This window comes from Poecilia mexicana, unplaced genomic scaffold (genome assembly GCF_051168715.1).
Source record: "Poecilia mexicana isolate PSO_F unplaced genomic scaffold, ASM5116871v1 scaffold_16, whole genome shotgun sequence".
Taxonomy (NCBI): domain Eukaryota; kingdom Metazoa; phylum Chordata; class Actinopteri; order Cyprinodontiformes; family Poeciliidae; genus Poecilia; species Poecilia mexicana.
Genome location: NW_028263385.1, coordinates 20,204,908 through 20,220,357, shown reverse-complemented (window position 1 = coordinate 20,220,357; position 15,450 = coordinate 20,204,908). Strand labels below are relative to the sequence as shown.

General features: G+C 38.1%; 1 protein-coding gene across 1 annotated transcript; it reads left to right on the top strand.

Moving 5' to 3' along the window:
- The first annotated feature begins 2,148 nt into the window (after window positions 1-2,148).
- Window positions 2,149-10,109, top strand: paqr7b (progestin and adipoQ receptor family member VII, b). The gene is made up of 2 exons (XM_014990710.2): window positions 2,149-2,662; window positions 6,232-10,109. The coding sequence occupies exon 2, from the start codon at window positions 6,245-6,247 to the stop codon at window positions 7,301-7,303; it is 1,059 nt and encodes a 352-aa protein (XP_014846196.1). The 5' UTR covers window positions 2,149-2,662; window positions 6,232-6,244; the 3' UTR covers window positions 7,304-10,109.
- The last annotated feature ends 5,341 nt before the right edge of the window (window positions 10,110-15,450 follow it).

The following is a 15,450-nucleotide window of genomic DNA, read 5'->3' as shown; positions in this document are numbered from 1 at the left end:
AATTAGAACTAAATAATTTTGTTATTCTTTCACACTTAATTTTGACTTGATAGTCAGACTTAATAAGTGTTAACACACACACATCGATATTCCAAACAGAGTTATATGTAAACAGTTAAGTGTTTTTGCAATTACTGGTGAGTTGCATCCTATCATGATCATGAATTTTAACTTTCGCACAGATTTCCACCACTTCATAAAAAACTGACCGGACGTACTGAGAATTTATTTAAGTTGGACAAATCAAACTGGAAAAATAAAGTGGTTGGATTTTTCAGCACCTGATGGCTGAAGCAAACTTCAGTCAAGCTAAGCTAAACTCCAGGCTAACTGTTTAAGTACTTCTGGCAGATTATTAGTTTAATATGTCAATCGCAGTGTTTTTACTGAACTGTGTGGTTACTTGAACGTGTCTCCCCTGAAAAAGTTCTATGATCTTAGTGAAACAAAGGTGTTTACACCATGTATTACTGGTGAAAACATAGGGGTAAAACCTGAATGGCACGTTCTGTGGGAAAGTATAGGAGCTTGGGAAGGTAAGGAGTCTAGCCTGAGTTTTATAGGTTTGTTTACAACTATTTAGCACAGGCTTGCAGATAGAAACACGCCTGTAACCCAAAATTGGTTTGCTTCCATGAGATTCCATCTGTTGCATAATTTTGCTACATTTGATAAAAGCTGTTTCAGTTTATTTACATCTTCAGCATTTTACTTTTTCTTCTTGTCAGCATTTTGATGTGTAATGTGTTCAGTACAACATCCTACACATTTATTTCTACTCCTGACACTTTTTAAAAAAAAATATTCTGATATTTCAATTCAATTTCTCTCTTCGAGTACTTGTTTACTTAGACCACATGATGACAGCTCTGCAGAGATGAAGCGAAAATAGAACTTCAAAACCTGCGTTGCTTATCCGCTACGATGTTTACTATTGCCAACTGATCAGCTCGACGTCTGTGCCTCTTATGATGACATCAACACAGATGTATACTTAAAAACGAAAAATGCAAAATCCTGCTGCTTCAGACCATGTTTAATTTCACACAGTTGTTTAAGAGTTTGACAGCATATGTGTTCACATGGTGTGTTTGCAGAAGTGGGTTAGTTTCGCTGTGTTACTTCAACAACCTTCACACTGCAATGTGTTCAAAGAAACTGTCATCATCAAACCAGAGCAACGCCTCATGAGGTGACAAAACTTGTTTGCAGCCCATATTCCCCAAAGTTAGATCATCCGGTGGACAGGCACCAGAAAGAACATGTGTTCCCTGTTCACACTGGACACCAAGTGTGTAAGAAATATACACTGTGGAGGATTATTTAAATCCAGAAACAATAGGGATTTGTCAGTGAGAGGGGCAGCAACAAAGGCAGCGTTGTTACTCAATGCAAAACAAGGAAGATCACAGACCATAAAAGTGATTTCACCACAGCAACCAAGGAGAGAAATTGCTTGTTTTGCTTACTTAATGATATTCACTAGGATCTAAGTGACTGTACGCCTTTTCAAAGCATTTCCACACCTGGAACCAATGCTCATATGACTGGATGTCGTGTTACAACCTCAAACCTCAATGCATTTTATACATTAATGTTATAATAAATTAATAATAATAATAATAATAATAATAATAATAATAATAATAATAATAATAATAATAATAATAAATAAATATATATATATATATATATATATATATATATATATATATATATATATATATATATATATATATATATATATATATATATATTATATATATATATATATACATATATATATATATAAGGCTAAATGGACACCACCATAGATAGATAGATAGATAGATAGATAGATAGATAGATAGATAGATAGATAGATAGATAGATAGATAGATAGATAGATAGATACTTTAAGCATGTATTATCAAGAGAGAGAGACAACGGTTGCTTCTCGCTTTCGCACAGCTGAATGAGTTGACTTGAATTAGTGAAAGTGGTGTCCATTTAACCTTTGTTGTTGTGGGTGTTGGTTTCCAAGCAACAGTGAAAAAGAGACCAAAAAGAGACCAATCGCTGCAGGTGAGACGTCCGCACGTGGAAACAGGAACAATGGCATGTGTAAAGTTCAGGGTTATGTAAAAACCTTGATGGTGATGCCAGAATAGGAAAACCATCATCTACACATACAGAGCGGTAAGGAACAAGAATCTAATTTTATATTTCTAGATGACTGTTAAGCTGCGTATAATATCTACAAATGTCTTAAAATGTGAAAGATTAAACGACCGACAGTAAACAGATCAGCTGATCAAGATGCACACACTGACAGCTCAGTCCTCCCGGCACCCATTATGTGACAGAAATGCTGTGTGTCAGTGAAAGAATTTGTGTTATCAGTGCGTTGTCCCACACAGCCAAACGGAAGGCGTGATTGGTTGACATGGTGATTTCTAATGCCAGAAAGAGCAGCAGCGTACATTGCTGATTGGCCAGAGAAGCTATCCGTCAGAGCGCGTTGGTTTCCTCCTCAGCAGCCGAGCTGCAGCCGCTGCTGCTGTAGTGACGGTTATCTCCTGCCAGTCCGGCCCATCAAATAATGATATCCATGCTCTGCACGGCTCTAATTGTTTCATCGACGGGTATATCTGACACCTCGTACTGACTCTGCCCCGGACAGGTAGGTGCTTTCTGTACGCGCTCAGCTGATCTGTGAAAATGAAAGGCATCTCGCTGCTGTAATATAGATGGCACGCCGTAAGAGAAGCGCCTCGAAGGCAGAACCCGGTCAGGTTTTTTTTTTTTTTTTTTCTCGCCTTTCAGCGGATATCTTGGCTTTTTTTAAGCTCAGTGAAGGTTTCATGCGATCGGAGATAACAGCAAGCGGAAGGTTCATTTTAGATACAGTTGCGGGTTTATTTTCAATTTCTCTAAATTAGAAAACCGCCCCGCCGATCAGGTGCATATGAGCCTAATGCAGTTCCCAGCAGCAACAGGCCCGTTTAGGCCCGGTTTTAATTCGCACACCGAGCCACACAAACCCGTCTTATTTCCATTAGTCGACTTTGTTTTTCGTCTTCGTCTATAAATATTTTAAAGGATGTCGGAGCTCACTGGACGCCGAAGGGCGTGGACCTGGGATGGAGCTATGTTACGTAATCCTCCATTCATCTCTCACGCCTCTCCTCCTCATCCTCAGCACATGTTCATCCCACAGTGTCTGATCTGCCTCAGCTCCCTGCCCTCCCCACAGCGCAGGGAAGGGAAGTAAAGAAGCTCATATATCTGATCCAGGGATGATCGCACTGATTACATGTGTTTCTAATATACAGATAGCATAGAATAAAGATATTTAGTGGTGAAAAAAAAAGCTAAACATCAAATAGGAACACTAAGAGTCTATGTATATGCTTTCTTATTTTCATCAAGGGAGCATATTTCTATATCCATATATGTAAATGTGTGTGTGTGTGTGTGTTTATGTATTGTGTACTTTTAATGAATAAAATGAATGAGCAAATATCCTTTGTTGTTCTTCATTAGGGACACTCAGGTGTACCAGCAGCAAGTTAAAGGTAAATTGAAGTATGCATATTCAAACTAACATAAAATACAAGAAAATAGGTCAAATTTTAATCATAATAAAAAACTAATAATACTTAACAGTTTCTAAAAATAGCACTAAATATATATATATATATATATATATATATATTTATATATATATATATATAGATGTGCATTTATGTGCATAGAAATCAACAGACTATGAGAAGTAGTCAAAAGCTCATAAACACTTATAATTAAATTGGACAGGTATTTATAGAGGAGCTGATGATTATCTAAACAGGAAATGGATGTTGAAGCGGTCACTGGTTGCTGCAGCTTTCTTAGCATTGAGATTTGAAGATTTGTTTTACCTCCCTTACCATCTTGTGTATGGTGGAAAGATAAATATGGATGCTCGTCTAGTCTAGTTTCTAAAAGGTGCTTGATTTTAAATGTTTTAATTGTTGCTCTGACCACATATGCAAGTTTAGGCAAATCCCTATTTCTTGACTTCTGGAGATGAGCTCACAAGACCCTTTACTTAAACAGAGTCTTACAGTTTATGAAGCAATTAGAAAAAAAAGAGTAAGTAGTCAGGGAAGTCTATAGAATTTCACAAACATAGGAAATAAGAATGAGCTTAATAAGCATTGTTAATTTCTAAACTTATATGGTTTGATTGCTTTTCTGCTTCCAAATAAGTAAAAATGAAAAGTTAATTGCAGACTGCTCTTTGACATTGTGCACGTTTTGGAAATGAATGCCACCGGTAACGCACAACAAGAAACGCTGGTTGTTTATAGCTTCAAAATATTCAAATAAAATAAAAAAGTTTTGTTTTCTGATCAAAAAGAGATTACCCAAGAGCCAGTATAGTGACACAGAGCAAACATGTGTAATTGCAGACTTTTTATGGTTCAACTAAAAGCAACTTTCTTATCTTTACTCAGGTCAGCTTGCAGTCGGTCTGTCGTAAACTGAGAACAACCACGCAGTCAACCTGCTGTCATTTCTACACCGATGGCGTCTATTAAAACAAATCTTATGCAAACACACCCAGTAGTTATGGATGTAAGGGAAAATTTATGGATCGGAAAATGCACATGACCAAACTGAAGAGCAGCCTTCAACAGTAATGCAAAACCTGCATGTAAATAAGGGCAATATGGGATCAACCAAGTTCAACTTGACAGGTTACAACTCGGCAGTAAAATGACAGCAAAACTGATGTTTTAGGTTCTAAATCTGTTTCAAAACGATTTATTGAACATTAAAGATGTCTTGTGCTTTTGGGATTTTTTTTTGTGTGCAGTTTTAGTTAAACAGCTGGAGCTATGTTTCTGAAAACCTTTTTAATCCCTCTCACTTGTCTCAGCCTAGAGATTCCTTCCTAGCAGCAGAACCTGCTGAGTGAAACCGAGTTTGTTAGCCGAGTTTATCCTTTCCAGCTGATGACAGCTAACAAATGTGAGATTGAACAAACCTCATTTATTATGCAAACATTTTAATAAATGTTTTTTAAGGTGGGAGGGTTAATATAATAATTTGGGTTGATTCGCCTTTAGTTACGTTATCCCGACAACTTCTGACCAGTGTAAAATCTGTTTGCTGCAAATATTGCCACCAGAATACCTTAAGCAGTGCTGAAAACTCTATAATTCACGATGTGACTGTCTGATCAGAAGATTAAAATCAATTGTGTTATTTAATATAAGGTGTAAAATACAGCCTGTGTAGATGAACTTTGCTTGGTGACAAGAGACAAGAAGGTCTAATTGGTTAGCTTTCTTTTATTTCTTAAACAAAAAAAGACAGTAATACAATGCATTTTCACAAAAAAACTAATACATCAGTGCATTAAAGAGAAAGATCCCTCTGAATTAAACTTTGTGACATTAACGTTGGTCTAATGGATAAAAAAATTTGTGCTTCAAGGAATCTTAAATCAGTGCAAAATAATTGAGTTGACGTTTAAGAAGTGTGGATATTGTAGTTTTTAACTGGTTCCGATGTAAAAAAAAACCCTGAAAAAAATTATGGAATATTTATAAAATCTCTCTTGAAGTTCAGATTTGAAAAGTCTAAATATGTTTGATTTGTTAGCTAGATGCGCGCAGCTATAGTGCATACATAATTTAGAAGTTTTAAAGCCCTTTACTTTGGCTGTAAAGGACTTTAAAGATCCATTTAAAGATCTGAAGCAGATGCTAACTTTTGTAGCAGCTAGCAGTTAGCCAGTTGTAGTTTTTTCACAGTGAAAAACTTCCTTTTTGCCTGCTACTCTTTTTTTTTTTGTGTCAGGTATCAAAATTCTACCACACAAATGTGCAACTTAATGTTGCCAGCTAGCCTGATCTCCTGTCTTTTGTACCCGACTCTGTCAACACAACTGACCAATAACTCAAAGGCTGGCTCCTCTCCTACTTCAAAATGACATTGATGCAGGGCATCAAGTAAAAGCACTCACCAACGGCCCATAATAATAGCCTGGACAAGAAGAGTATACCACACAGCACTTTACGAGAAAGATTTCACCTAGTCAAGAAGTATTATGTCATTTTCATGTTGCAACTTGAGGATTACCAAATGAACTTTACTTAATATTGCTGTGCTCTGCGCAAAGGCACAAATACACACAGATAGGAACGTCCTCTTCGTCAGATTCAAATGTTCATTGCCTCTTTTCTCTTTCCCCTCTAGTCTCCTGGTTGCAATGGCCACGGTAGTGATGGAGCAGATTGGCCGGCTTTTCATCAACGCCCAGCAGCTCCGGCAGATCCCTCAGCTGCTCGAGTCAGCCTTTCCGACGCTGCCTTGCACTGTGAAGATTTCTGATGTCCCAAGGGTGTTCCGCGAGCGCCACATCCTCACGGGCTACAGGCAGACGGACCAAAGCTGGCGGTACTACTTTCTCACCCTCTTCCAGAGGCACAATGAGACCCTCAATGTGTGGACCCACCTGCTGGCGGCCCTCATCATCCTCGTGAAGTGCCAGGAGATCTCAGAAATGGTGGATTTTCTGCGCGATCCTCATGCCCAGCCCCTCTTCATCGTCCTCCTGGCAGCCTTCACCTACCTCTCCTTTAGTGCTCTTGCCCACCTCCTCTCTGCCAAATCAGAGCTCTCATACTACACCTTCTACTTCCTCGACTACGTCGGGGTGTCCGTCTACCAATACGGGAGTGCTCTGGCGCACTACTACTACGCTATAGAGAAGGAGTGGCACAGTTCAGTGCAGGGCTTCTTTCTGCACACTGCTGCCTTTTTGGCTTGGCTCACTTGCTTCGGGTGCTGCTATGGCAAATATGCAAGGCACGACCTGCCCAAGTTTGCCCACAAGCTCCTCCAAGTGGTGCCATCGGCGTTAGCTTACTGCTTAGACATCAGCCCCGTGGTCCACCGCATCTACAGCTGCTACTGGGAAGGCTGCTCCGACCCAATAGTGTGGTACCACGTCTACCACGTGATCTTCTTCCTAATCAGCGCCTACTTCTTTTGCTGCCCACACCCAGAGAGTCTGCTCCCTGGGAAGTGTGACTTCTTTGGGCAGGGCCACCAGATCTTCCACGTGCTGGTGGTGGTGTGCACCCTGATGCAGATCGAAGCGCTGCGAACTGACTTCACAGAGCGCCGCCCGCTCTACGAGCGTCTCCACGGAGACCTCGCCCACGACGCCGTGGCGCTCTTCATCTTCACCACCTGCTGCTGCGCTCTCACCGCGTTTTATGTGCGCAACCGTGTGCGTGCCTCCCTCTACGAGAAGAAGGAGTGAGGACGGAGTACGTCCAAAAGCAAGGAGGGTTAATTTATTTTACTCTGTAGTGACGGTTTTAAAAATAATTAACATGTTTTTGTCTATGAGAAATATTGGTTTGTGACAGTGACTTTTGCTTATTTCTTCTGCCAAACTACAGTAAAGTAACGTGACTGAGGATGTGACACACAGTAAGGGAAACTGGGTCTGTGTTGGTAGCCATGCAAATGCTACTCAGCTGTTTTGCTTTAATATGCGAAAACTGTTATTTTATACAGGTGAGTAGATACATTGAAGAGTGATTCAAAATTCCCTTTGAACTTTGTTCTGTATAAGCTACCTGCCTTAATCAGATTGTAGCATTTTAAGTTATGCAAACAGTTCAATCAAAATTCATAGGCTGGAATCTAATAATTCCAAGCCAAAATCCTTTTAACTGCAGATTTTACCCAGCCTTTTATTATCAAAACAGGTATATTTGTCTTTAATGGATAGTCTTGACTTTTTTGAAGTGAGGTTATATAAAGTTATTATAAGTAATAGTTTCCTTACCTGGCTGACAATGAGTTTGTAGAAAGAAAAAATAATGAAACTTCAGTGCAGTGGTGGGGTAACAGCTGGTCTGATGGAAGGCCATGCAATGAAACAGGTTTAGAAGTCTGGTAGTACTTTTAGTTTAAACTAAAAATACTACTACTAAAAATATGGAGCAAAAAGTATCCCTGGAAAAATGTGGATTAAGAGATTTAGTGGATGATGTAGAGAGTTCAAGCAATGCTGACTTTTGAAACCGAATCCCAAAAAATGGATCAATCCCCTTTAAGTCAAATATAATATTCTTGATATACATATATGCTGACGTTCCATCCTAGTCTGAGCTGAGCAGCGATTTGCTTCTCATACTGGTCATCAACTAGTCAGAAGCAGATCTAGGGTGACTTCATGGCAGGGCTGCAAAATATTAAAAAAAATACGCTGAAGTTCCCAAATACGGCATTAATGATTTATAATTAATCCACATATTCCTGGATTTCTTTATAAATTTTCTTATTCATGATGTTCCCCCGCCACTTACGAGCTTTAGCATCAACAGCTGAAGGTATAAATCAAGTACAGGCACAGAGGATGAAGGTTACAGAAATTATTATCTAAAATAACTTAATAGAACCTCTGTTAAAAAAAAGAGAAAACTATCTGTATAGTTTCTTTAGCATAATTGAGGACATTTTTAGTTAGCTACCTGAAAGCCACTTCTTGTATTTAAATAAGCCAACATTATTTATTTGGTGACCTTCTTTGAAAATGAGACTGGTACTCTGCATTGGTTCAGTGATGGATCACTGGAGTCTTTTTCGTTGTGTAACGAATATAATTCCTGTTGGTTTTTTTTTATCTAAGGGCTGAAGTGTCAGCTTTCGCCTCACATCCCATGATGTCAGTGCTTTGCGTGCATGTTTTTAATTAGTGACGGTGATGAGAGTTGAGCCACAAATGCCAAGTCTGAGTTGGAATGTTGAAGTTTTAGATTGTTTTTTTTTTTTTTTTTTTTTGCTTTCTCTTTTGTTTGTCTTCTTTTATGTGCCTCTACGCATGTCCTTTGGTACATACTGTGGATGTTAAGTGTGTGAATGTCAACGAAAGCTTAGCCTTGCACTTTTTTTCTTACCTTGTAAATAAGTTGTACTTCTCTCTAGAGAGTGTTGTCTCATTTTTACTACGTCTCTCACAAAATTCAGAACAGGTTTTGTTTTCTAATGGAGAATATCGCGTTCATATTTTTTTGCCAGCCTTTATTGGTACTAATGCATTGTTTCATACTGCTGTTTTGTTACTTTGAAGAAGACGTTTATTGTCTTCAGAGTCCTTGGTTGACTTTTCTCATGAGACTTTCTCACATGGCTTTACAAGCAAATGTCACTTGGATTTTTGTCATAAAATCTCAAAATGTCAGAAATGATCAATATTCATTACCTCGCTCTCTGTTCACAACCGTGTTTAATGTGCCAATCAATCTGTTATTACTTCGGTGATGACGGTACTACTGAGAGATGACTAATCTGAATTTTTTTTTTCGTCTCGGCCTACGATGCTGTTATTGGTGAAGTTTAAGCATCACAGTCCAAAACTGTGAAAGCCGAACGTTGACTATGGCATTTTCTAACTTGGTCTCATTATGCACTGCCTGAATCAACATTGTACATACTGTAACTGACAGTGCTGGCTATGTTTACATGCATGAAAACTGTATTTCTTCTGGTTTTGCGTGGCTTCTCTGAGATGATGTGATGCAAAACAACAACAACAAAAAAAACCAACAAAAAAAAAAAAAAAAAACTTGAGGAGAAAGACTGGATTCCAGTTCAGCTGCAGTGAAAACTCAGGCTGTCTTCACGCAGTCTAATGCTTTACTGAAAGGTGTCTTTATAGGCAAATGATTTCCTGTTGGTAAATGATGTCTGTAAACATCTCACCAGCCCTACTTGTATAGTAGCATAAGGACCAAAGCAGCGACTAGGCATTTAACTTTATGTCCTCTGTGAATTATTAAAAAGGAGAGGGAACAGCTGTAGAGCTCATAGCAGCATGGATAATCTCATAGATTATCCTAGTTGTATGGTGACAAACTGTTCAGAATATGGCCAGTATTCTCTGTTCATGTGTATGTAAACATAGCCTCAGATGACACTTAAAGTTTCTCTTTATTCTTTTCAAAAAAAAAAAAAAAAAGCAGGGTCAGAGGGATCAGAATGGTTTCTGTCTCTAACAATATCTGTAACTGTACTAATATGATGTGCTATTAAAAAAAAATAAAGTGTTACTGTAACTCAAAGAGTAATGTTTTTTTTTTCCCTCCCCCACCTAATAAATTTGACAAGGCATCAATTTATGCTTTTTAAAGGAATTAAAACAACATAAATATGTACAGTTAAGTTATGTATTAACTTAACTGTTAGTATACCCCTTGTAGATTTAAATTTCAAATGATTTTTTGACTTATTGTTTCCCATTTAAAATTAGACGAGACTTTCTCGAAAACAAACGTCAAAGAAATGTTACTTTTAAGATATTTTTGTTTCACATTTAATTAAATATGGCATGTTGAAAAATATGTATACCCTTCACAATAAGCAGTGAAAAAAAGTTGCATTATGGCAATCAAAATATATATATTGCTGACTAGCATTTTGCATGTTTCTGCTGGTATCTTGAAAGTTTATATTTGGTGATTAACTTCAATTCTTTCAGGTTGGAAAGCCTCCTTGCAATCACCCTAATCTTCAGCTCTCTCCACAAATTCTTAATCAGTTAAATTAACATTAAACTGTTGATTTCGCAGATGGATCATGTTGATGTGAAAGTCTCACAACTGAAAAATAAACCTTCATATATCTCGAGCCCATATATAAAGATTGTTTCTACACAATAATTACTGGCTGTACAGTGCTGAAGTTTTACAATCTGTTTTGCATGCATGTTTGGTGCACAACCCTGATTCAAAAATAGGACATTGTGGCAAATGCAGCAAGTCTTACATACTGAACACCCTTAATTGCACAACATGAACTCAAAACATACATAAGATCCTGCGTTGTTGTATCGTAACACTCAAAAATGTTGCTGTTTTTTTTTGTTGTTTTTTTTTTTAGCAAATCACGGTCATGAATCAGTTGAAAGCAGTTCATGAACATGGCTGTCCACCTACACAGACAGGAAAGAAGCCAAAAAGATCCAGAAGCCAAAAAGATCCAGTTGTGGAGATCCTGGGCCTGCATCTCCACAAGATGAGCTGTGGAGATCCAGGCCCAGGAGGGAGAAGATGATGATGATGATGATGATGATGATGATGATGATGATGATGATGAAGCCAGGACTGGATGATGTTGGATGAACTGGAGGAGTGTCCAGGAACGAGGTGAGTATACCATCAGAGGTGGAGGCCAGCAGGTGGTGCTGTTTTGTGTTAATGGTGGCCTCTCACTAGTCTCTTTGTCTTCATGTTGTCATGATAGCCGAGAATACAGATTAACCAGTGAATGGATGGTCCAGACACAGCTGTCTTTATACTACGGTTGAGACACAGTCGCTGCACTCAGGTGATCTCCATTCCACTCATTGTGAGGCTATACGAGCTCCAACCGGCTGAACCTCTGTTGAATTAGGCCAGTCACTTTAAAGGGGGGAGGGGAGGAATATTTATGCAAGCATCTATTTGAATTTATATGTCTTTAGTTATCATCATTTTGTAAAAATCTATTTTTACTTTGACTTTGAATTTATTTTTATTTTTTTCCCACCCCTGAATAAAGCCAAATTTTGTTAATCATGACTGATTTTTGTAAGCGGCAAAAAGACTAAACATTCAGGGGGGGGGGGGGGGGGTGAATATTTTTTCAAGTTTGTGGTTGGCATAAGCAGAATATAAAGAATGTCAACACACTGTAACTGTTCACCGTTTTGTTAACAGTAGCATGCATTTGCTATCGACTGCAATCACAAGATTTGAACAAAAAGTGCTTTTGTACAGAAATTCTTCATTCTCTCAGTGCCTATGTTTGAGTGTAGACTCATTAGCCTCAACCTGCTACATCAGAGTTTTCAATGCCAGGGAGATACATCACTTTATGTTTCATAACTCACAGTGCCTTGAAAGCATATTGTTTAACCCGTAACTCCATCAGTATTATGTGCTCTATCAAATGCATTACAGGCTGTTAATTTTATTTTCAGACCTTAAGCTGTATCCATTAAGCGTTAAATACCTATTACACAACTCAGGATCGCTTCTGCACCACTAGAGGGCAGACTTGTCATTTGATAAGAGTCCCGTTTTATTGCAGTATAAAACGTGACACTATTAGGCAGGGTATTTTGGGAATAAAATAATTAATAACGGGTTAATTCACAACCTGTTCACGAATACGTTTGAGGGGATTTTTTTTCAAATAAGTCGTTCATGACAATGGCGTTTTAGTTAGACTAAAAATGTGATCTATTACTCTGATCAATGGGCTGAAATATAATGGCAGTAGTGATGTAATCTGAGCTGATTACTTTATGAAAAAAATAACTTGTACAATCCCTTTTATTCAACTCAATCAGCTCTAAATGGCTGCTGTAAAAAGAGCAACTCGTCATTTGGGGTTTCTCTCTATAGATGAGCTCCAACCTTTTGGAAATGTTTTTATCAGCCTCACCCCCCAAAAAGTGACATTTAAGCAGGTATAATTCCAATAGGGGGCACAAGAGATCCTCGTGTATTTCTAAATATAACCCTGCTACGTTATTGATGTGCCTCAGCACTTTATAAAGCACATGGGGGTCAGTTTAGATACATTTGTTGTGACCACTCACATAATTCATTACAAGCCATTTATATCTTTGATTAAACCGCAACTTATCACAAACTGTTCCCCTCCTTAAAAAGAAAAATCAACCTTCGGTGGAAATAAATAGTTGAGTCATTTGCATAAAGAAGAACATTGACAGTAAATCAATCCTAACCCTGATCCTGGAGCATCATCTAGCCCACACTGCAGTTTGTGGGTGGCACATATAGTTTAAAAGTGTGTCTATGGATGCTCTGTATGCTAAGGAGAGGTTGAGATGATTCTGATTATTTTTATTTATATTTACATGGATTTCTTATTACATTTTGGAGGATTGTGTGGGTTTACAGATCACTTTGCCTTTAGTTTGTATTCATGAGGAGTCCTGTTTATGCTGATCAACTTGACTTTATGCTCTCCACGTATGTATAATACATATCTTTTTCTTCTGCATGGAGGTGATTTCCTATTTTGTGTTAATGAGAACAAGGTAGTTATGGACAAGAATCATTGAATTTTAAGCCCAGAAATGGGCTCTAGGTACGTCTGCGTTAGATTTGATTAATTCACAGTAATACACACTCAGACGGTCCTAAATCAAATGGCAGAGATAGTGATAATTGCCTTACAGGCTGCTTCCTGTCCTCTAACTATCAATTTCTTTCTCAGACTCCATCAATTTTCAGAGGTCTGTTTCTGGAGCCGCTGAGCGTCCCTCTCTTTTGTCCTCACGCGTCTCCTTTCCTCTCCTGGCGGCTAGCTGCTTTAAACAAGGACCGCTCGTCTCCATTTCTTTTCTTAATGCTTCATTTGCTTTGTGCGTGTTATGTTGGGGTTATGGAGGAAGTATAGTTGCAGGTCTATGTTGTGTTTTGTACCTAAAGGTTTGACTTGTTCAACAGCCTTGCTCACAGCCGTTATACTTCTTTCTATTTCTGGCTGGTGACAGACAGCTTGAAGACTTTATTTTGCCCCCCGTTTACGTTGGGCAAATATATTCTGTGATTTCATCTACTTTCCACCAACATATTTCTGTTTTGTAAAGTTGAGCTAATTCCAATTTCTCACCAGAAACTGAAAATAAAGAATAAACCAAAAGCATTTTTTCAGCATCCGTCCCTACATGGTCGATAATTGTTTATAGTGGGAGCAGAAGGAATGTCACATGTATGTGTGTCACTCTGCAACAGGGTTCAACATTATTTTAAAACCAAAAACAAAATGATTATAAAGTTTACATTTTAAGTTTAAATTGTCTTTAGCAGCTTATAAAATCGATTAGTGCTAGTTGTGCTGTTAGCATGGCTAGCGTGGCAAAAACTGCTGCCTCATGTAACATGGGAAATGTATATCTTTACATTAACTTTGGGAGTTACAGAAATCTACCCACATTTTCTAATTCCAACATGTTTCAAGAGATGGAAAGCTAAAAGGGATCGAGATGCAACTTTGTGTAATCTATTCAGACTTCCTGTCATTTGCTGAAAGTCTTGCTCTCTCTCGCAGTCAGCCATGTCTCAACATGATACTAAAAAACATCTCATTTTCACTCTTCTTCCCTCAGTAAGAGTGGCAACATCAAAGCGTGTTGTTGTCAGCATGACCTGGAAGTGGTTAGAATGGTGCATTAAGGAAAAAAATAAAATAAAAAAAGGCTTCTGAACTGCTAGTACCTGCTTAATCAACCTGAAGATTGGGAAGTTCTGGTCACCTTTAGATTTCTCAGGGCACCTAAGTTATAAATTCAAATTAGTTCGTTTTTTTTTCTTTTTGAGATTGGAGTAATTTCAAGACCAAAGGACTTCAGTTTAGTCTCAACTGCACTAAGACTGACTGGTAACTTTTGCTAGTTCAAGTGGTCTGGATTTGTAATGTCACCAAAAATAATATATCACCCCTAAAATCTTAACTACTTATGTAGTTGTATCAGAATCTTATTAAAAATAATAAAATATTCAAATTCTTCCACTATAACATTTGTCAACTGTGGTTCAGGAGGCTTGGCTCTGTGTTGTAAGTGCTGGGTTGCCGTTTCGAACCCCCTTGCTGCCTGGTTCAGTCGTTGTGTCATGTCGTGTGGTTTTTGCAGAATGATCCAAACACAGACAGGAATTGTCACAGAATGCATGTTTAATGGAGAAAAGGCAAATCAAACAGCTGAGCGTGGTAGGAACAAACAAGGTGAATGACGGACTAAATGCACAACCTAAGCAACAAAAGGAGGCAGCGGAGAACAATGTGACCGCCAGAGCTTGAGCCCGCTGGGGGAGAAGCGAAAGCAGCAAAGAACCAGAGGGACTAATCAGACGTCAATGGGAAGCAGCTGGGTGATGAAAAGTAAGATGATAGAGAGAACCTGAGCTGAGAATCAGGCAGACAAGATGAAGGGAAAAGGAAACTAAACAGAGCAGAGGAACAGAAACTATGGGACTTAAAGAAACTTGAAACTAATATCCACAGTAGACAAAAACAAACAAAACAGAAAAGAAAAAAAGCAACAATGAATAATAATAATAATAATATATTAATACAGGGAATAAAGCAATGGCAAGATATAGGGAAATAAACAACAAATCAACCATCAACACAGAAATGTTACTAAATGTATAAAAGTACAGTTCATTTGCCATTTTATCATATTCGCTTCACATCGCAGCAAAACAGAAATGGCTCATTAAAATACGCTTCCTTGCCTCTTTTTGTATATCTAATTATATATAAATCATGCTGTCACACATGCAGCAATGTTAAAGGTAAAGTGAGAAAAGTGACTGAAATAGAAAACTCGTCTAGGATGTTTAATTAGAACGGAAGAAAAGCGAGATGATATTTAGGACT